Consider the following 21,366-nt stretch of genomic DNA (forward strand, 5'->3'; position numbering starts at 1 on the left):
TTCCTTGTGCTCCTGCCTCCAGATACCCCAATCCAGCGTTTCCCCACATGTCTGGAATTGTGTTTGCAGTTATTTAATTTGGAGTTCTTTTTAAAAAGCGTGGAGTCTGGAATGTTTGTTCTCCGCTTTTTTTCACATCATTACTCTGATACTGCTTGATTAGCTCCCTCCCCAGTCATGATTGGTAATTAAAATAGGCATTAAAATTAGTCACTTAGCAATTTTGCTGTTCAATTGGCAATTAAATTACTTAATTGCAATTAAAGTCCTAATTTTAATTGGCAAAATGATAGATGTAGATTTAAGATAATATGTATAAATACTTTAATAAGTGTCTATATAAGGATTACTTAATTACTCAACTTCAAGTTTATGCTGTTAACTTTAGAACTTTTAAGTGAGTAATGAAATTTATATTACATCTATTCTAAGGATATGGTAATTAGATGTATCACTTAGGCCTGTAAGGGCCGTGGCTGGAGCTTGGTGTGGCCGAGCTGTCGGGATGTGGCTGCAGAGGGAGCCTGGCTGAGCTCCTCCCTTGGGTCAGCCCCACGGAGACAACCCCAGAAACACGTTCTGGACATCCCTTGGGGTGTGCCAGCCTTGGGGCATTCCCTCCCTGGGACAGAGCCCGTTCTGGACCTTTGGGGCATTCCCTCCCTGGGACAGAGCCCGTTCTGGACCTTTGGGGCATTCCCTCCCTGGGACAGAGCCCGTTCTGGACATCCCTCAGGGCATTCCCTCCCTGGGACAGAGCCCATTCTGGACCTTTGGGGCATTCCCTCCCTGGGACAGAGCCCGTTCTGGACATCCCTCAGGGCATTCCCTCCCTGGGACAGAGCCTGTTCTGGACATCCCTCAGGACAATCCCTCCCTGGGACAGAGCAGGAGCAGCTCTGGGGTCATGCAGGGAGGCTCTCTCTGGGTGGCAGCAGCTTGTGGGGTTTGGGTTCCCTGGTGTTTGTGGTGTGGGATTCACAGTGACCCCGGCGAGAGGAGCAGCTTGGGAAGGAACCCCCATTTTCCCAGTAAATATCCGTGTTCCTGTGCTGTGTGCAGGCATGGCTGTGGGGTTTATCCCACTCTGGGCTGTGGGGTTTATCCCACACTGGGCTGTGGGGTTTGTGGGGTTTATCCCACATTGGACTGTGGGGTTTGTGGGGTTTATCCCACACTGGGCTGTGGGGTTTATCCCACACTGGGCTGTGGGGTTTATCCCACATTGGGCTGTGGGGTTTTATCCCACACTGGGCTGTGGGGTTTATCCCACATTGGGCTGTGGGGTTTGTGGGGTTTATCCCACACTGGGCTGTGGGGTTTGTGGGGTTTATCCCACATTGGGCTGTGGGGTTTATCCCACATTGGACTGTGGGGTTTGTGGGGTTTATCCCACTCTGGGCTGTGGGGTTTGTGGGGTTTATCCCACACTGGGCTGTGGGGTTTGTGGGGTTTATCCCACACTGGGCTGTGGGGTTTATCCCACATTGGACTGTGGGGTTTGTGGGGTTTATCCCACATTGGGCTGTGGGGTTTATCCCACACTGGGCTGTGGGGTTTATCCCACACTGGGCTGTGGGGTTTATCCCACACTGGGCTGTGGGGTTTATCCCACACTGGGCTGTGGGGTTTGTGGGGTTTATCCCACACTGGGCTGTGGGGTTTATCCCACACTGGGCTGTGGGGTTTATCCCACATTGGACTGTGGGGTTTGTGGGGTTTATCCCACATTGGACTGTGGGGTTTGTGGGGTTTATCCCACACTGGGCTGTGGGGTTTATCCCACATTGGACTGTGGGGTTTGTGGGGTTTATCCCACACTGGGCTGTGGGGTTTGTGGGGTTTATCCCACATTGGGCTGTGGGGTTTATCCCACATTGGGCTGTGGGGTTTTTGGGGTTTATCCCACATTGGACTGTGGGGTTTATCCCACATTGGGCTGTGGGGTTTATCCCACTCTGGGCTGTGGGGTTTATCCCACTCTGGGCTGTGGGGTTTATCCCACACTGGGCTGTGGGGTTTATCCCACATTGGGCTGTGGGGTTTGTGGGGTTTATCCCACACTGGACTGTGGGGTTTGTGGGGTTTATCCCACATTGGACTGTGGGGTTTGTGGGGTTTATCCCACACTGGGCTGTGGGGTTTATCCCACACTGGACTGTGGGGTTTGTGGGGTTTATCCCACACTGGACTGTGGGGTTTGTGGGGTTTATCCCACACTGGGCTGTGGGGTTTGTGGGGTTTATCCCACTCTGGGCTGTGGGGTTTTATCTGCTCTCAAGCCTGCAGGGCTCCCGTGTGCTCTGTCCCACAGAAGTCCCTTGGAGAGGCACCTGGAGCTGTCCCCAGGCTGTGGGGGGACGTGGCTGCCCTGGGAACTGCCCTTCACCAGTTCTGTCCCTTTTTCCAGGCTGGAAAGTGGCAGTGGGAAGATCCCGGGGCAGAGACCAGTCCCCACCATGGAGGAGGCCGTGTCCCCCCCTGCAATCCCCATCCAGATCCCATCACCGCCACATGCAGCTGGGAATGGAGCCTGGCTTTTAATGAATGCAGAACCTTTAATTGCACTGACCCTGCTCTGTGTCCCTGCCCCAGCCACACCGACCCGGGCTTGGCCTGAGAGTGATGGCAGCTCTGGGGGCTCTGGGGCTGGAGAGAAAGAAATAAAACAGTAAAAAATCCCAATGTGCATTTAAATAAATAAACATCAGCCTTTTAAATGAATAAAGGAAATTTAAATAAATAAGTCTAAAATACATGAAAATAAGAACATTTAATAAATTAAATTTAAAAAAATACATCAAATAAAAGAAAAAAACTGAAAATAATGAATTAAGCAATGAAATAAAAAGAAATAAAAAATAACAGAAAATAAGAAAGTGAATAAGAAATAGAAAATAAACATAAAAAAATGAAAAATATTACAGTAAATAAATCTAAAATAAAAATAAAGTAAAATAAAATCAATATAACATATAAAATAAATAAAAATGTAATATTAATATATAATATATAATATATAATATATAATATATAATATGTAATATGTAATATGTAATATGTAATATGTAATATGTAATATGTAATAAAAAATAATAAAATAAAATAAAAATAAAGAATAAAATAAAATAAAATAAATATAATATATAAAATGAAGTTAAAAATAAAATAAAATAAAATAAAATAAAATAAAATAAAATAAAATAAAATAAAATAAAATAAAATAAAATAAAATAAAATAAAGTAAAATAAAAATCGTTTAAATTCCGGGTGGGTGTTGGAAGCGGGGACACGTTGCACTCGTTGTGGCTCAGGCCTGGCTCTGTCCCAGCCTGGCTCTGTCCTGTCCCAGCCCTGTCCTGGCTCTGTCCCGTTCCTGTCCCGGTTCTGTCCCGTTCCTGTCCCGGTTCTTTCCCGGTTCTGTCCCGGTTCTGTCCCTGTCCTGTCCCGGTCATGTCTCGGTTCTGTCCCGTTCCTGTCCCGGTTCTGTCCCGTTCCTGTCCCGGTTCTTTCCCGGTTCTGTCCCGGTTCTGTCCCTGTCCTGTCCCGGTCATGTCTCGGTTCTGTCCCGTTCCTGTCCCGGTTCTGTCCCGTTCCTGTCCCGGTTCTGTCCCGGTTCTGTCCCGGTTCTGTCCCGGTTCTGTCCCGGTTCCTGTCCCTGCCCTGTCCCGGTCCTGTCTCGGTTCTGTCCCGTTCCTGTCCCGGTCCTGTCCCCGCCGGGGTCGCGGCCGCGCGCGCTATTCCGGGGTTCGCGTCACGGTGACGCGCGCGGGGGGCGGCACCGCCCTCTATGCAAATGAGGCCACGCCCCCGCCCCGCGCGTGGCCGGGGCGCGCCCCTCGGCGTGACGTCACCGCTCGGAAACTTACCAAAAGGGCGCGCTGGCGCGCGGGGGGGGGCGTGTCCGGGGCGGGCCGGCGGCGGCGCCCATTGGCTGCCGGCGGTGACGCGCGGTGACGCGCGGGGGCTCGCGGCGCACGTTGGTCGGCGGCGGCCGCGGCCACATAAACAAAGGCACATTGCGCGCGGGCACAGTCCGGCCGCCCGCGCCGCCGCCGCCGCTCCGCCCGCTCTTGGATGCGCGCCCCGCGCCCCGCGCCGCGCTCCGCTCCCCGGTGAGTGCCCGGCCCGGCCCGCCTCCCGCAACCCCCTCCCGCCGCGGGGTCCCGCGCGCGAGGCGCGGCATGCGCCCCCCGTCCCATCCCGTCCCACCTGCTGGCGGCTCCCGCTCGGGGTCCCCGGACGGGACGGGTCGCGCTGCCCGTGGGCGCGTGTCACCCGCGGGGCTGCCGCGCTGGGCCGGGACCGCCCGGGCTGGCTGGCACCGCCCGCGCCCCGCTCCGGTGCCGGCACCGCCGCGCCGGGAGCCCCGCGCCTCGCCCGCTCTCCCCGGGGGACGCGCCGCGGCTTCCCGAAGGGCATGGAGAAGGGAACCTGGCAGCCGGTGCCGGTGACAGCCCGCCCGGGGGGAGCCCCCTGCGCGCGGTTACAGAGAAAATAACCCAAACCGAACCCAAACCTGCTCGTCGAGGGGCGCGGGGTGGCCCTGCCCCGACACCGTTCCCGCAGCCCGTGGGGTCCGTAGGCTGGGGCTCCCCCAGAGCCGGGCAGCCGCGCCGGCGGCTCCGTGTGTCTGTCCCCGGCTCCGTGTGTCTGTCCCCGGCTCCGTGTGTCTGTCCCCGGCTCCGTGTGTCTGTCCACCGGCGCGTCCGTGTGTCTGTCCCCGGCTCCGTGTGTCTGTCCACCGGCGAGTCCGTGTGTCGGTTCCCCGCCTGGGCTGCCTGACCGGCGGGTCCGTGTGTCTGATCCTCGTTCCCGGCCCGTGTGTCTGTCCCCGCACCAGCGGCTTTGTATGTCAGTCCTCCGCCCCTGCTGCCCGATCGGCGGGTCCGTCTGTCGGTGTGTCCTCCCGCTCCCCGGCGGGTCCGTGTGTCCTCCCGCTCCCCGGCGGGTCCGTGTGTCGGTGTGTCCTCCCGCTCATCGGCGGGTCCGTCTGTCGGTGTGTCCTCCCGCTCACCGGCGGGTCCGTGTGTCGGTGTGTCCTCCCGCTCACCGGCGGGTCCGTGTGTCGGTGTGTCCTCCCGCTCACCGGCGGGTCCGTGTGTCGGTGTGTCCTCCCGCTCACCGGCGGGTCCGTGTGTCGGTGTGTCCTCCCGCTCCCCGGCGGGTCCGTGTGTCCTCCCGCTCCCCGGCGGGTCCGTGTGTCTCCCGCTCATCGGCGGGTCCGTGTGTCTCTCGCAGCCGTCGCGCCGGGCAGGCTGGGGCCGCCGCCGCGCTCTGAACCCGCGGACACCTCGCTCCCCGCCGCGCTCCGACGCTGTCCGCCCTCGGCTGCCCCGAAAACGCCGCTCCCTCGGCTGAAGGTTGGTGCGCTCCGTCCCCGCGGCTCCGCGGCCCCGGCGGGGCGCGGGGGTCCCGGCGCTCGGCCCCGCAGCCGCCGGTGCCCGGCGCGGGGCGGCGCGGGGCGGCGCGGCCCGAGTCTACCTGACGCTGTTTCGTTCGCAGCCATGCCCTGTGTTCAGGCTCAGTATGGGTCCTCGCCTCAAGGAGCCAGCCCGGCCTCCCAGAGCTACAGCTACCACTCCTCGGGAGAATACAGCTCCGATTTCCTAACTCCGGAGTTCGTCAAGTTTAGCATGGACCTCACCAACACCGAAATCACCGCCACCACTTCTCTCCCCAGCTTCAGTACCTTTATGGACAACTACAACACGAGCTACGACGTGAAGCCCCCCTGCTTGTACCAAATGCCCCTGTCCGGACAGCAGTCCTCCATTAAGGTGGAAGACATTCAGATGCACGGCTACCAGCAGCACGGCCACCTGCCCCCCCAGTCCGAGGAGATGATGTCCCACTCGGGCTCCGTCTACTACAAGCCTTCGTCGCCCCCGACCCCCTCCACGCCCGGCTTCCAGGTGCAGCACGGCCCCGTGTGGGACGACCCCGGCTCCCTGCACAACTTCCACCCCAACTACGTGGCCACCACGCACATGATCGAGCAGCGCAAAACGCCCGTGTCCCGCCTGTCCCTGTTCTCCTTCAAGCAGTCTCCGCCGGGCACGCCCGTGTCCAGCTGCCAGATGCGCTTCGACGGCCCCCTGCACGTGCCCATGAACCCCGAGGCGGCCGGGCCGCACCACGGCGTGGACGGGCAGGCGTTCGCCGTGCCCAACCCCATCCGCAAGCAGCCCTCCATGGCCTTCCCCGGGCTGCAGCTGGGCCACGGCGGGCCGCAGCTCCTGGACAGCCAGGTGCCCTCGCCGCCCTCGCGGGGCTCCCCGTCCAACGAGGGGCTGTGCGCCGTGTGCGGGGACAACGCGGCCTGCCAGCACTACGGCGTGCGCACCTGCGAGGGCTGCAAGGGCTTCTTCAAGGTGAGCGGGGCAGGGCAGGGCTCGGGGCGGCGGGGGGACCCTGCGGGGAGAGGAGCCCGCAGATGGAAATCGGTTAGGACAGAGAACTGCGTCTGAGCTAACCATGTGGAACACAATTCCCTGTGGTAAAATTAAGTGATCTCTTTATCTCGCCATCCTGATTGAATAATCTTATCATTTTAAATAGAGAAGGTCTCCAAGGAATGTAAATAATATGAATGCCCACGGATTTGTATTTACCGAGCGTCTCTTTCCCTCCTCTTGGCATATAAAACACGGCTAGGAGCTGCGAGGTTAGCTTGGATGTTAACGCTGTCAATTTTCTCCTGTTAAATGCCCTGGGAAAAAAAAAAAATAAAGGAAAAAAAAAAAAAAAAAGGAAGGAAGAGGAGGGGGGGAAGGAAAAGGAAATAAAAGGGGGAAAAAGGAAACTAAATAAAGGGGAAAAGAAAATAACAGGGAATAAAGGAAACTAAATAAAGGGGAAAAGGAAATAAAAGGGGAAAAAGGGAACTAAATAAAGGGGAAAAGGAAAGAAAAGGGAAAAAGGGGAAACTAAATAAGGGGGGGAAAGGGAAAGGAATTAAAGGGAAATGAAAATAAATCTTAAAAGGTAAAAGAATAAAAGGGAAAGAGGAAATAATAGGAAAAAAAAATTTAAAAGGGAGAAGAGATTAAAAGGAAAAAAAGAGGAAGGGATATAAAGGCAAAAAGGAGAAGTAAAGATAAAAAAGGATAAAGAAAATGAAGGGGAAAAAAGGAAACCGGGAGCAGAAAACGAAGGGGAAAGGGGACGAAACAAAGCGGAAAAACGGAAAAGAAAATCAAGGAGGGGAAGGGAAAAGGAAAGCAAGGGAGAAAGGACGTGCGGGGAGGCGGCGGGGCGGGCGCGGGGCGCTCCGGGCGGGCTCTGACCGCGGCCGCTCGGGCCCGCAGCGCACGGTGCAGAAGAACGCCAAGTACGTGTGTCTGGCCAACAAGAACTGCCCGGTGGACAAGCGCCGCCGCAACCGCTGCCAGTACTGCCGCTTCCAGAAGTGCCTGGCCGTCGGCATGGTCAAGGAGGGTGAGTGTCCGTGTGTCTGTGTGTCCGTGTGTCCCCGTGTGTGTCCCCGTGTGTGTCCCCGTGTCCGTGTGTCCCCGTGTCCGTGTGTGTCTGTGTATCCCCGTGTGTCCCCGTGTCCGTGTGTGTCTGTGTATCCCCGTGTGTCCCCGTGTCCGTGTGTGTCTGTGTATCCCCGTGTGTCCCCGTGTCCGTGTGTCTGCCTGTCCGTGCGCCCCGCGGGGCCGGCTCCGTGCTGACCCGTGTCTCTTGCAGTGGTGCGCACAGACAGCCTAAAAGGCCGGCGGGGCCGCTTGCCGTCCAAACCGAAGAGCCCCCAGGAGCCCTCTCCCCCCTCTCCCCCGGTGAGTCTGATCAGTGCGCTGGTGAGAGCCCATGTCGACTCCAACCCGGCTATGACCAGCCTGGACTATTCCCGGGTAAGCGGCACCGAGCTCGCGGAGGGACCCCCGCCGCCGCCGCCCGGGGAGGGGGAGCCGCCGGGCCCGCGGCCACCGCGGGGGGAGAGGCGAGGCCGCCCGGGGCTCGGCCCTGCCCTGCCCGGGGCTCGGCTCGGCTCGGCCCGGCCCTGCCCGCCCGGGGCTCGGTTCAGCCCCACCGGCACCGCCCCGGGATCGGGCCCCCCGCGCACGGAGAGCGCCGGCCTCGGAGCGCCGTGCCTAATCGAATTAATTGCCCCGGAACATCTAATTTCCTCACCGGTCAGAGAAAGCTTTAATTGTTATCCCAGCCCGCTTCCCGGCCAGGGACGGGGTGAGCAATTTCACGGGTTATAGACTTTAGAGAACCTCATTAAGTGCTTTTTAAAATGAATTTCCAGTTCCAGGCTAACCCCGACTACCAGCTGAGCGGTGACGACACCCAGCACATCCAGCAGTTCTACGATCTCCTGACCGGCTCCATGGAGATCATCCGAGGGTGGGCGGAAAAAATCCCCGGCTTCACTGACCTCCCCAAAACGGACCAGGACCTGCTCTTCGAGTCTGCCTTCCTGGAGCTGTTCGTGCTGCGGCTGGCGTACAGGTGAGCGGGGGAGCGCGGGGCGGCCAGCGAATCACACCCTTTCAAGGTCCACTGGTCTGCGTTTTATTAACTCCTCGGTAATTAGGTGCCTCTTAAATCCTTCATTTATTGCTCCTCAAGTAATTAGTTGTTTAGATTTTCTCCCCCATCATCTCCTTTCTTATTATTTTTTTAAATTTCTTTCCTGTTCTCCCTTGTTCTTTTTTCTCTTTCATTCTGTATTCTCTGTTTTATCTTTCCCTCCCTCCTTGTCTTGCTTTCTTCCTTTCGCTCATTCTCTCTTTTCTCTTATCTTTTGTCTTTCTCTTATCTTTTGTCTTTTTCTTTTCCTCTGTTTTCTCTCTCTGTCTGATTTTCCTCTGTTTTCTCTCTCTGTCTGATTTTCCTCTGTTTTCTCTCTCTGTCTGATTTTCCTCTGTTTTCTCTTTCTGTCTAACTTTCCTCCCTCTCTCATTCATCCATCAGTTCATTCTGGGGTTGTCCCCTTCCTTCCAGGTCCAACCCCGTGGAGGGGAAGCTGATCTTCTGCAACGGGGTGGTCCTGCACCGGTTGCAGTGCGTCCGTGGCTTTGGGGAGTGGATCGATTCCATCGTGGAGTTTTCCTCCAACTTGCAAAACATGAACATTGACATCTCTGCCTTCTCTTGCATCGCTGCCCTGGCCATGGTGACAGGTCAGTGTCCCCCCTTCCCGCCCGGCCCCGCTCCTGCTCCCCGGCTCTCCTTGCTCCGTGCCAGACCCGTAACGTCCCGCTCCCTTCTCTTTGCAGAGAGGCACGGGCTTAAGGAACCCAAGAGGGTGGAAGAGCTTCAGAACAAGATTGTAAATTGCCTCAAAGACCACGTGACTTTCAATAACGGGGGGCTGAATCGCCCCAACTATTTGTCCAAACTCTTGGGGAAGCTCCCCGAACTCCGCACGCTTTGCACACAGGGGCTGCAGCGCATTTTCTACCTGAAACTGGAAGATTTGGTGCCACCGCCAGCAATAATTGACAAACTTTTTCTGGACACTTTACCTTTTTAAGACTCTTCCCGTGCGCTTCCACTGACCCGAGGAGAAGCTCCAGCTGCCTGAAGGGGAGCTGGGCTGGGCCCAGAGCAGCACCCCTGGGTGCCAGCTCCCACCCAGCCAGTGTTGCAAACTCCTGCAGGCAGAACGCGATGGGCATTTTGGCTCTGGGGCATCATGGATGCAGCTCATGGACTACACAAACACCATGGTATAAACTTTTTATTATCGGCTTCTAAATGAATTTATTATTAAGGACTTCTGGTGCGAAAGACGAGCCTGGCTGGCAACGCCGGGCGCGCGGCTCAGACTCGTGTGCTGACAAACCGAGCCTTGAGGTGACCCACGAGTCTTACCCTCCTAAAGACTAAAGTTTTCTGCTGTAAAAGAAAGCTGTAATATACCCAAACCCCAAACGTTGCGTGGCTGGCGTGGCATTAATGAAGGCGAAGGCTTGTAAATTTATCAGATGCAGTTTGGCTCTTTAAAAAAAAAAATAAATTATTCTGTGCCTATTTATGATGAAACATGGAAAACAATTCTAAAAAAACAAAAAAAAAATCAAAAATTAAAGATAAATGTGTTTGGAAAAAAAAAAATTAAAAACCAAAAAAAGGAGAATTAAAAAAAAAAAAAATAAAAAAAGAAAACCCAATCTGTCCATACCAGGGAAGCATGACGATTCCAGGGTGACAATGTTATAGGCACTTGCTATTTCAGTAATGTCTATATTCTATAAATAGTATTTCAGACACTATGTAGTCTGGTAGCTTTTATAAAAGACTGGTAGTTATCTAAGCTTCAAACATTTTCTCAATTGTAAAATAGGTGGGCACAAGTGTTACCCCCCGGAATTCCCCCCCAAAGGGACACATAGTGTTTGTAAACACCGCCCGACACCCCTTGTTTGTAAGTGTTGTACGTACTGTTGATGTTGATTAAAGAAGAAGTTTATATCTTGATTATTTTGTTGTCTAAAGCTAAACAGATCTTGCATGCAGCAGCTTTTTGACTGTTTCCAGAGTGCTTATACTATACATAACTCCCTGGAAATTACTGAGCACTTTGAATTTTTGGTTTGTTTTGTTCCGTTTGTTTTTTTTTTTTATGTCTAAAAATTGTCGGTTAATATATTATTTTACGTTCGAGTAATATTTTTAATATTGCCATATTCTGTAGTATTTTTCTTTGTATACCCCGGTTTGGCACACGGGAAAGTCGCTGCCTTTTTTTAATATGGTGTACGACAGTTAGAAACGCGGATTATTATTATTATAATTATTATTATTATTTTTTCTCCCGAGAACTCTTTCTTTGAGAAAGACAATTTTAATGTTTACAACAATAAAACGCGTAAACGAATCGAATTTCGTCTCCTTTCTGCCGAAGTGCGAAGCTCCTCCGCCAGCCCCCGCCGCAGCCAGGGGACAAAAGCCTCTGTCGGTGCGGCGAGCCCGGAGCGGCGATGGCCGGGGCCGCTCCCGTTCCGTGCCGCGGGAGGAAGAGGAGGAAAAGCCGCGGCTCGGAGGTTGGTCCTTTCCCGGCTTCTACCATGCTCGGTCCCCGCCGCATCCAGACCCTGCATCCTGCTCCATCCATCCATCCGTCCGTCCGTCCGTCCGTCCGTCCGTCCGTCCGTCCATCCATCCCTCTCTGCCTCCTCCCGCGCCGGCGTTCGCTCAGGCGCATCCCTTCGTCGGGGGGGGCTAATTCCTCAGGAAAACACTTTGAACGGAGGAATTGAATTCCTAAAGCTGCCCCCGCGGCGGCGGAGAGGCTCGGGGGGCACCACGGGCAGCGCGGAGCGCAGCGGGGCCGGGAGCGCTGCCCCAAAGCCCCGGGGTCTTGCCAGGCTTTAGGGAGGGGGCGCCTCTCGGAGCCCCGCGGCACCGGCACCGAGCCCAGGATACCGGCACCGAGCCGGGCCACCGGTACCGAGCCCAGGATACCGGCACCGAGCCCGGGTCACAGGCACCGAGCCGGGCCACCGGCACCGAGCCCAGGATACCGGCACCGAGCCCGGGTCACAGGCACCGAGCCGGGCCACCGGCACCGAGCCGGGCCACCGGCACCCAGCCCGGGCCACCGGCGCCGCGCTCCGAGCCCCGCGGGCCCCGGGACCGGGATGCGCTCACGGGGGTCCCGCGCGTGGAGGAGCTCAAACTCCGCTGGTTCGTCCCGCGGGGAAGAACTCCAGCCTCTGGTGTCGGGGATGCAGCGCCCGGGGGAGGCCACGCTCGGGATCGGTTTTACTCCTCCGCGCCGTGCGTCCCGCGGTGCCCAAAACCCCCCGAACACGGGTGAGGGGCAGCCTCCCTCCGCAGCTGGCGGGGAACATCCCGGTTCCGCATCTCGGTCCCGGTGCCGCATCCCGGTCCCGGTATCACATCCCCAGCCCGGTGCCGCATCCCGGTCCCACATCCCGGTCCCGGTGCCGCATCCCGGTCCCGGTGCCGCATCCCCAGCCCGGGGTGCCGGGGGTCTGAGACCCGTGGCTCCGCAGCCCCCGGTGCGGGCGAGCCCCGAGCACCCGGCTTGCCGAGGAAGGGGCTTTGCGGCTCGGTCAGGCGAAAAATCCCGAAAAGAAAGAGTTGTAAGAAGGAATAAAAGTCGGGGCCGTGGCAGGCGGGTGTTGCGGGGGCCAAGGAGCGGGGCCGGGGCAGAGGCGGGTGCTGCCTAATTCACCCTGAGCGGGGTCTTGGGATTGCCACGGGAACGGCGCAGTTGTGGATTTAACCTAAACAGCGCACATGGAATGCGGATATCCCTAAACATACAGAGAGAACACAGACGTTCCCTAAATATTCGTGAAGAAATACAGAAGTGTAAATGTCTACGCTATAGAAGGGGTTTTCAATGCGAAAGAAAAACAAAGACCTGTTTATAGGAGGACTTTAACAACTGGAGTCCCCTCTAAATATCCCCCAGCTGCTCCCAATTCCTGTCAGAAACCAGCTGCTTCCACCACTTTCATCAGCGTCTTTTGCAGTAACTTTTCTAACAGGTTTAACCCGGTGCACCTGGGGAAAGCAGAATTAATCCTTCCCAGGCGCCCATCTCACACCTGCCTCGGCTTTTCCCCCGGCCCGGAGCGCTGCTGGCCCGGGGTGCGCAGGAGCCGAGCCCGAGCAGAGGCTGCAGGGGCCGGGCACGGGCACCGAGGGGGGCTCGGGCAGGGGCTGGGGGCTGCTGCTGAGGCCAGGCTGCAGAGGGGAGAGCCGCCAGAGCCCCTGGGCTCCTGCTTGCCGTGTTCTGCAGCCTCCAGCAAGGCAGCGAGGGGAGGAAACGCTCTTTAGAGACATGGACAAAAGCGTTCAGAGTGGGAGCTCAAGGCAGAATATGGAGCTGAAGGAATAATTTTTAACTGGGGGTATCAATGGGAGGATTTATTAAAAGGTTTCACTTCTCCAGGCTTGCAATATTCCAGATCAATAGCTATCTTAATTATTTTAGCCGTGTGCTGCTGCTGGAATTTGTTACTGCTCGTTCTGCTGGGCTCATGTGAGGAGCAGCCAGACCCATCCTGGTCTGTTCCCTGGGAATTTCAGCTTTTGTAGTTCCCTACCGACCCACCGGGCTGATGTGAACCCAACTTTCTGTTTTTGCCCTGTTTTCTGTGGTTTCTCCTGCGGCACAGCGAGGTGTGAGAGCAGAGGGTGTTTGCTTTGTCTGGAGGTCGCGTTGGTGTTCCCAGGGCAGCCCAGGCAGGGGAGGCTCTCTGCTCCTCTCCAGAGCTGGGCAGTTTCTCCTCCCGCTGTGGATGGATGAGGAGGTTACACCAAGACACAGTGTTCCCAAATATGCCGAGGCTTCCAAACCTGCCAAACAAACCGGGGGAGGGCTCGGGCCAGGTGCTCGCTGCTCGCCCTGCTCATGGTGTTCCAGTGGTGCCACTGAATTCCAGCTGTGTTTTTCGGAGGCTCTGGGCCATGCGATGCTGTGCTCTGATGCCACCGAGCTGGGCTGGCAGAATTCCCAGCTGGTGGCTCGGGGACAGGAGGTGCCGTGCTGTCCCTGCAGATGAATGGCCGCGGGCAGGAGCCCCGGCTGGGAGCTTTGGGAATGAAATCGGCAACAGTTCTTTAGTCCTTGCCCTAATTATCCTCCCCGTGTGTGTCACGGGCACCGGGAGCAGCCATTTAGGGCTGGGGTAGTCAGAGCTGGGAAATTCGTGTTGTTATGTGATTTTACCCTCCTGGCTTTTCTTTAGTGGGAGCAATCCCCGGACTGGCTGCATGCAAAAAGCACCTTGCATGCACCTGTAGCTGATTTTTTATGTATAAGTAAACCCCGAGCTGCATAATCTGCACTTGCTGAAACGTTAGCCCTGAGTAACCTCTGCAGCTGGGGATGGTGCAGAGGGAGATGTTGGTATTCATGAATGTTTTGACATATTTGACATTTCCTATGTGGTGTGCTTTCTCTGTTTTCCTGATTTCCTCCTGTCTCTGCTCCCCCGGTTCAGCAGTAAAGAGTTTCCTTCTCTGCCGCTGTGGGTTGGAGGCACAATGTAGAGCAGCTTGAGCTTTCTGGGTTGGTTTGTTTGCTTTTTAAAATTTTTCTTATTTCTAAGCACGTGTCTATCAAAATAGCGGCATTGTTGTATTTTAGGGGGGTTTTTGGATTTTACTGGGGTGCAGGGATGGCCAGGAGAGCTCGTTCAGACAGGACAGGTGATGTGTGCTCTGTCCAGCCTGCGGCTCCCGGGGGATCTGGGGGATCCTGCACAGCTTCAGGTGCCACAGGAGCCAGCTTGGTTTGGGACAACTCGAGCAGGGCAGCCCTGCTGGGGCTGGGGGAGCTTTGGGGCAGCTCCAGCTCCTGCCTGGTGTTTGCTGCAGCACGGGGAAGGTGCCAGGCTGAGGGAAATCTGCTTTGGGACCAGCAAAAACAGCACATTTTATTGAGCAGGCCTCTTGTCTAGTCAGAGAATTCCTAATTTTTGTTCAAATCTTTGTAATTCTCTGTAAGAAACCAAATCTCATTTGGGATTTTGGGACCATCATGAAGATGAGAATCTCTGTAGCAAAGCTCAGGTGCTTTGGTCACTTCAGCCTTTTCTCCTCGGCTCCTCGCTGAGAACTGAGCTGCTTCCCTGAGGTGGAGGAGTTTAATTCAATGGATGTTTCTGTTTGGGAGAAGTGGTGTTTGATCAGGTTTTGTGTGTGGACACTCAGCTGTTCTGTGGAGCCCCCGGGTGCCCCTGCCCAGCTGTGGATCTTTGGGGTGGAATTTTGGCAGGTCCTGGTTGTTGCTGTGTGTGCTGGGCTGAATTCATGGCTTCAATAGGATGGCTCTGTCCTACAGAGCTGCCAAACCCCGTGCTGGGCTGCACTGAGGGCACAGGGACTTGCATGTGTTAATAAACACTGAACAACACCACTCAGCTCCTTTTTCTTGAGCGGTTTGGTTTGCTACAAAGAAAAATCCCAAATTTATTATTTCATTTTCGTGTTCCATACAAATGACGCAGTGAACTGCAGCACCCCAGCCAGCATTGCAATGACACAGGGATAAAACAAACAGCAAAAAGTCTCCTCTGTGCATTGCCATCCTCCAGAGCAGCTTGTGCTGGGCAGGGCTGTGGGTGAGCGGAGCCTGCCCGGTGCTGGTGACACTCGGGGGGTTTGGGGGGGACAGGGTGGCCCTGAGGCGCTGGCTGGGCTCTGGGAGCAGGGAGGGGACCTACCTGAGCCCAGCCCCTGCAGCTGCCTCACAGAGAGATAAAGGGAAGCGACAGCTCCGGAGCTAAACTTGAAAGGCCAAGGCTGCGGAGCTGAGCTGCGGGAGGAGCGGTGCCCAGCCCCTCTGGAAATGTCCTGGCTCTGGGGAGGGAAGGTCACTGCCAGCCAGGGTGGGCTGGGGTCAGCAGTGGGAGCACAGCCCCCGGCTCGGGGCTGCCTCTGCTGCTCCCAGCCCGGCTGGAGCCTGGCAGAGCGGGGATGATGCTGCACCCACACACCGCTGGCCTGGGGAGGGGCCAGAGCCCAGCCAGTGCCCGCTGGGACTGCCAGGGACAGGGGACACCCTGCCGGGGGTCACTGCCCTGCACAGAGCTGGCTCTGTGGGTGCTGGGTGGGACTGCCAGGGACAGGGGACACCCTGCCGGGGGTCACTGCCCTGCACAGAGCTGGCTCTGCGGGTGCTGGGTGCTCCTCTGGGCACGGCGTTCCCGCAGGATCGCTGCCGCTCCTGGCTCCGCACAGTCCCAGGAGCTGCTCCCCTTCTCCCCCCAGCTCTCTCCCTGCCAGTCTGCAGAGAAGCTGGGGCTGCCCAGCCCTGGAAGGGCCCCAGGCCGGGCTGGACATGGGGCTGGATGGATGGATGGACATGGGGCTGGATGGATGGATGGACATGGGGCTGGATGGATGGATGGATGGACATGGGGCTGGATGGATGGATGGATGGACATGGGACATGGGGCTGGATGGATGGATGGATGGACATGGGACATGGGGCTGGATGGATGGATGGATGGATGGACATGGGGCTGGATGGATGGATGGATGGATGGACATGGGGCTGGATGGATGGATGGATGGATGGACATGGGGCTGGATGGATGGATGGATGGATGGACATGGGGCTGGATGGATGGATGGATGGATGGATGGACATGGGGCTGGATGGATGGATGGATGGATGGACATGGGGCTGGATGGATGGATGGATGGATGGATGGATGGACATGGGGCTGGATGGATGGACGGATGGATGGACGGACACAGGGATGGTGGAATGGGATGAGGTCCCTTCCAACCCAAACCGCTCTGGGATTTTGTGATTCCACAATGCTGAAGGCCCTTCCTGTAGGGGCTGTGCCACTGTTTCACAGCTGGGAAATTGTCTTTCAGAGCCATTTCAGACGTTTGGGATCCTCAGCTGTGACAATTTTACTCTGCTGTTGTTAGAAATGGCAAGCACAGGTGTGGGAGAGCCTGGTGGGTCCATGGGATCAGGAGTGGCTGTTCCTGCCCTCAGGGTGTTCTGGGGTTTGTCTCTGCAGTTGCCCACTGAAGGGTCAGGACTCCTGTGTTTTCAGAACACAGCATTTCCCTATGGCTGCCATAAAGTGACTCTTGTTGTATGATTTTTCCTTTTTTGCTGTAAAATTGGGTATTTAACCATCCATTTATGGATGTGCCCAAACAGAATGGACATCGCTTTTGAGTGATGTGACTTCCAGTACCTGGTGACGAATTTTGCAACCTTAGGCATAAGAGCATATGGCATCAACAGGGTGGAACTCAGGGCTGGTCACAGCATTGTTATATTTAATGTAAATATTTATAAAATTAAATGATTGAGGGTCCCGAAGAATAGCACCCCAAATTCACATATTCATGGTATTTGTCATGAATCATCCCCTGTGTAACAGAGAGCACAAAGAAGGACAATAAAACACACTTGGACCTATTACAAATTAATTTCAAGTCACATCCTGATGTCCTGAAAGCCTCTGTAAAAATGATTCTTTGTGCTAATGCCTGAAGATGAAACCTACAGAACTAAAAGAATTGTTGCATTTTTATTCCATTGCATTTCCTGACACAAACAAACACATTTAACATGTTCACAATGCTTTCCGCAGTCTGTAAGTGAGCAGCAGGGCCACGATGAGAAATGCATATCCCATAACATACATTTGGGTTAGAGTTGTGTTTTTAACAGATTTGCAAACAAAATACGGTTTAATGACAAAGTTACCAGGAGAAAGACCCTGCTATTAGTGAGGTGGTGCTAAAATGAATTCCAAACCTCTGCTCCCTGCTGCTGGAGACATCCTGGGGGAGAAAGTCACAGGTTCAGTAAAGCAGGGGCTGGAGAGAAACCCCTGGTCCAGTATTCCCAGGAATACCTGTGCCATGGAAAGGTGGAGCAGGTTTATTTTCTGTAGGGACCAGAGGCTGCACAAGCCCCAGGAACATTCCCACGTCTTTGTGCTGGAGTCCGTGCTTCCAGGAAGGAATCCTGGTTTTATGCATCTGGCCCCAGCTCCTTCCCAAGTTTATTAATAAGATTTAATAGGAAATTAATATTTAATAGGGATTAATGCTGTGGAGATCTTCCTTTAGGGGAAAAGGAAAAATAAAGCTGGAGTTGCTCCTTTTGGTGCAGAAGATGCCGTGGCATGGCACCCCCTGCTCCAGGCCGAGTTACAGCCCGGGGCTGGAATGTGCTGGAAGTTCTGAGCCACTGTCCCACCAAACCCTGTTTAAAAGAGGAGCTGAAAAGGGCCAGGCTGGGGGCACTTTTCTGACTCTAAGAGTCGTTTCCAGCCTCCCTGAGTGTCTGAGATGGGCAGTGGGGATGTGCTCGGGGGTGAGGCAGTGACCGGGAGCAGAAGCAGGGCCGGGCAGCTCGGGGTGCTCTGTGTTTGGGACAGAGCAACCTTCACGCTCCAGGTGAGCTCGTGATGTCTCTCCTGGCCAGGCAGGATCATGTCCTGCCCCGGCCCTGCCTGTTTGCCCAGGCCAGGGGCTCTGAAGGGCGGCAGTGGTAGCAGCGAGGGTGGCGCGGTGTCCGCGGGTGCCGCTGCCCTGCTGGGCTCGAGCCGAGCTTTGCCGTGGTTCTGTTTGGCCAATGGATCCTCCTCAGGATCTGGCTGTAGTGAGAAAAGCAGCTCAGGTGTGGCCGCTTGTAGCCCACGGAGAGCACTTGCTGCCAGGTCCTGACCCCCTTGCAGAGCTGATTTTGACAGGAAGGCGTTGGTGTGGCTCCAGGCGCGTTGTGGCAGAGATGTGTAATTTTACTCGCTGCCATTTTCAAACCCCGCTCAAGTCGCAAACAGAAGCGATCTTGAGAGTCCTCCTAATCCCTACTGGATATCCCTGTGCTCCATAAATAATGATCAGCCCTCTCTGCCACCCGGTTTGGCACGGCGAGGCACGGTTGGCAGCGCCGCGCGGGGCTGGGAGCGGCGAGCAGATGTGTTGTAAGTCTGCTCCATGGTGCAGAGCACAGCTGTGAGAGCCTGGTGCAGCACATGGATCCGTGGGCTTGGCTCCAGCCCGCAGCTCCTCCAGCCTGGCTCCTTGGAAGCTGTAGGATGTGCAAAGGTAAGGGATCAGCCCCGCTCTTTCTTTGCAGATAGCGGCGTGGAGAGATGAGGCTGCAGAGCAGTCTCTAACGAGCGTGTTTTGCATAAACAGTCGTGTTAGAAGTAATGGGAAAAAGGAGCAGTTGGCCATGTGAAAAGTATTTCTTAATTAAGCCGGAGGAATGCGATGGAGCTCCGAAAGCTGTGATTTTTGTCAGGAAGGGGCTGGGAATGGCTCTCTCCAGCTCCAGGGAGCTCTGCCGGCCCCAAACCACGACGTGCTCCTCAAGCCCAGCTCCAGGCACGGAGCATCCTGCTGGGATGGGGCGTCCCTGGCCTCACCTGAGGCTTGGGGCTGTGTGGCCAGGTGAGGAGCGCTGCTGCCGTGCCCTGCCGTGCACCTGGGCCTCGGGCCAGCGCTCGGCGGTCCCTGCGTGCCCAGGAGGGTGGCGTGGCCGCTGGCTGTGCGTGTGCTGCACAGTGTGCCCTCACCTGCGAGCTGCTCTCGCTCTGAGGTGTTTGCAGAGCCGCTGACCTTTCGGGAATGTGTGCTAGCCAGAGCTGCTGGAGGATGGCTGCGTCCCAGCCCCTTCCCAGGCAGCCTCGGCTGGATGCCTCCTGCCCTCCCTCAGCCTTCTGGGCTGCTTTGTTGTTTGTGCTTCCCCAGGTGAAGGAAGATGTGACTTTTCTTGGCAGAAGTGGCTCCAGGGCGCAGGGCGAGTTGGGCTGGGCGGAGGCAGCAGATAAGGAAAATATCCCAAATAAGCCCCATCCCTCCTGCAGGGACAAACCAGCGCCTGCTGTGCTGCCCAAACAAAGTCTGTTCTCTAAAGAGATGGGGAGGGGGTAAAAAAAAGCCTTTTCTGTGACTTACTGAGTGTTGTTTCCCGATTTTAATCGAGCGAATTAACACTTGGATAAAGGGAATGCTTTCCCTTCGACTGTCTGTGTTTTAATTTTAGTTTTCCCTGCCATGGCAGGAGTTAGTCTCACGTGTCAGAGGCTGTTTCCACAATTATGGGTTGCTTAATGATCCTTTTGTTATAATTCATAGGCTAATAGAAGCCAGAGATGGAAAAGACCTGTTAGATTATGGAGTCAATGCCCTGCAAATGCAGGATATAATCTCCAGGACAGAGGAGGGACGGGGTATTATTAAGCAGATTTTGCACTTGATCTTAGCTAAATTATGGTTAGGAGTCATTGGACTCCTGAATGGTGCAATAACAATGGCTTCACCTGGGCTGTTGGGAGAGCACATCTGTATTGAAGTTTACCACGTGGCATTTCTCTGCCTTGCCTCTAGATGTGATTTCCAAAGGGAAAATTAGAGATTCCCACCACAGAGGGCTGTGGGGAGAAAAATAAAATCTGCCAAATATCTCTAAAAAAGCTCTTTAATTTTCCTGAGTTCGAGCAGTGCAAAATATCAACTTTTTAGGGAAAATAAAGCTGTAGAAGAAGAAAATCCTCATCAACATAAATGTCGGCAGCAAATGATTATGAAACCCAGCTGCTTTGGCTTTGGTGTTGAGCTGAGCTCCGAATGCCTCTGGATTTGGGCACAAGTGAACTCAAAATGTTAAAGGAGATCCAATTAAAAAAAATAACAAAATCCCAAAAAACCAAGCAGAGGATGCAGAGCCCAGTCCTAAGGACTCCACCCCGAGAAGCTGAGCTGGGTGTGAGAGCAGCAGGGACAGAGGGGATGTGCTGGGCTGGGGGCCCTGCAGGGAGCCCTGGCTGTTCATTGCCCCGTGCTCCAAGGGTTTGGATGGGGGTTTGGATGGGGAGGTTTCTCATCTGCTTCTCTTCCAGAACGGTTCCAGACTCCCAGAACGGTTTGGGCTGGGAGGAACTCCAGAGCCCATCCAGTTCCATGGGCAGGGACAGCTCCCACCATCCCAGGCTGCTCCAAACCCATCCAGCCCGGCCTGGGACACTGCCAGGGATCCAGGGACAGCCACAGCAAATCTGGGAATTCCCAATTCCCAATATCCCACCCATCCCTGCCCTCTGGCACTGGGAGCCATTCCCTGGGTCCTGTCCCTCCATCCCTTGTCCCCAGTCCCTCTCCAGCTCTCCTGGAGCCCCTTCAGGCCCTGCAAGGGGCTCTGAGCTCTCCCTGGATCCTTCCCTTCTCCAGGGGAACATTCCCAGCTCTCCCTGGATCCTTCCCTTCTCCAGGGGAACATTCCCAGCTCTCCCTGGATCCTTCCCTTCTCCAGGGGAACATTCCCAGCTCTCCCTGGATCCTTCCCTTCTCCAGGGGAACATTCCCAGCTCTCCCTGGATCCTTCCCTTCTCCAGGGGAACATTCCCAGCTTTCCCAGCCTGGCTCCAGAGGGGCTCCAGCCCTGGAGCAGATCCAGGACCTCCTCTGGACTCGCTCCAATGGGTGAATTTCCTATTTCCAGTTTAATTTCCACGTGGCTGTTCAGAAGGATCAGAGGATCCCTGTGCAGGCAGCCCTGCCCTGCAGCTCCTGCTGTGTCCATCAGCCCTTCCCTCCCCTTCCGTGGGTGCCCAGGTGTTGGGACAGGGCTGGGGGTGTGAGGGACACCCGAGCACGGAGCCTGAAGCTGTCAGCTCTGGCAGGCTCTGGCTCCTCTGGCTGGCTGAGGAGGCCTGGAGAAGTGGTCCTTGTTTGAGAGGGGTAAATTAAATGTCTCTCCATCTGTCATGTCTATGGAGTGATTTAAACACAGCGTGCCAGGCTGCTCTGTCAGGAGAGCTCTGAACAGCACTGGGGCCCTTCTCAGCAGCGTCTCCCTGCTTTGGGATAGCAGGATCCATCCCACAGCTTGGGAAATATTTGGGAAAACGACAGACAGAGAGGGAAGGGCACCTTGAC

At 55.5% G+C, this 21,366-nt stretch overlaps 1 protein-coding gene across 5 annotated transcripts; it reads left to right on the plus strand.

Annotated features, from left to right (window-relative positions):
• Window positions 1-4,060: 4,060 nt before the first annotated feature.
• On the plus strand, window positions 4,061-10,558 carry NR4A2 (nuclear receptor subfamily 4 group A member 2). 5 transcript variants are annotated; one of them, XM_005519573.3, is made up of 8 exons: window positions 4,061-4,115; window positions 5,242-5,363; window positions 5,506-6,374; window positions 7,311-7,440; window positions 7,693-7,856; window positions 8,258-8,460; window positions 8,956-9,134; window positions 9,231-10,558. In XM_005519573.3, exons 3-8 carry the CDS (start codon window positions 5,508-5,510, stop codon window positions 9,485-9,487), a joined length of 1,800 nt encoding a protein of 599 aa, XP_005519630.1. In that variant the 5' UTR covers window positions 4,061-4,115; window positions 5,242-5,363; window positions 5,506-5,507; the 3' UTR covers window positions 9,488-10,558. The 5 variants fall into 5 exon arrangements, with proteins under 5 accessions (XP_005519630.1, XP_014105129.1, XP_087914996.1 ...); XM_014249654.2 differs by having other exon boundaries at window positions 7,693-7,781; XM_088058870.1 differs by having other exon boundaries at window positions 5,506-5,915; window positions 6,048-6,374; window positions 8,956-10,558.
• The last annotated feature ends 10,808 nt before the right edge of the window (window positions 10,559-21,366 follow it).

Source organism: Pseudopodoces humilis, chromosome 8 (genome assembly GCF_049639895.1).
Source record: "Pseudopodoces humilis isolate 2021_Gansu_Grassland_sample_001 chromosome 8, ASM4963989v1, whole genome shotgun sequence".
Lineage (NCBI taxonomy): Eukaryota > Metazoa > Chordata > Aves > Passeriformes > Paridae > Pseudopodoces > Pseudopodoces humilis.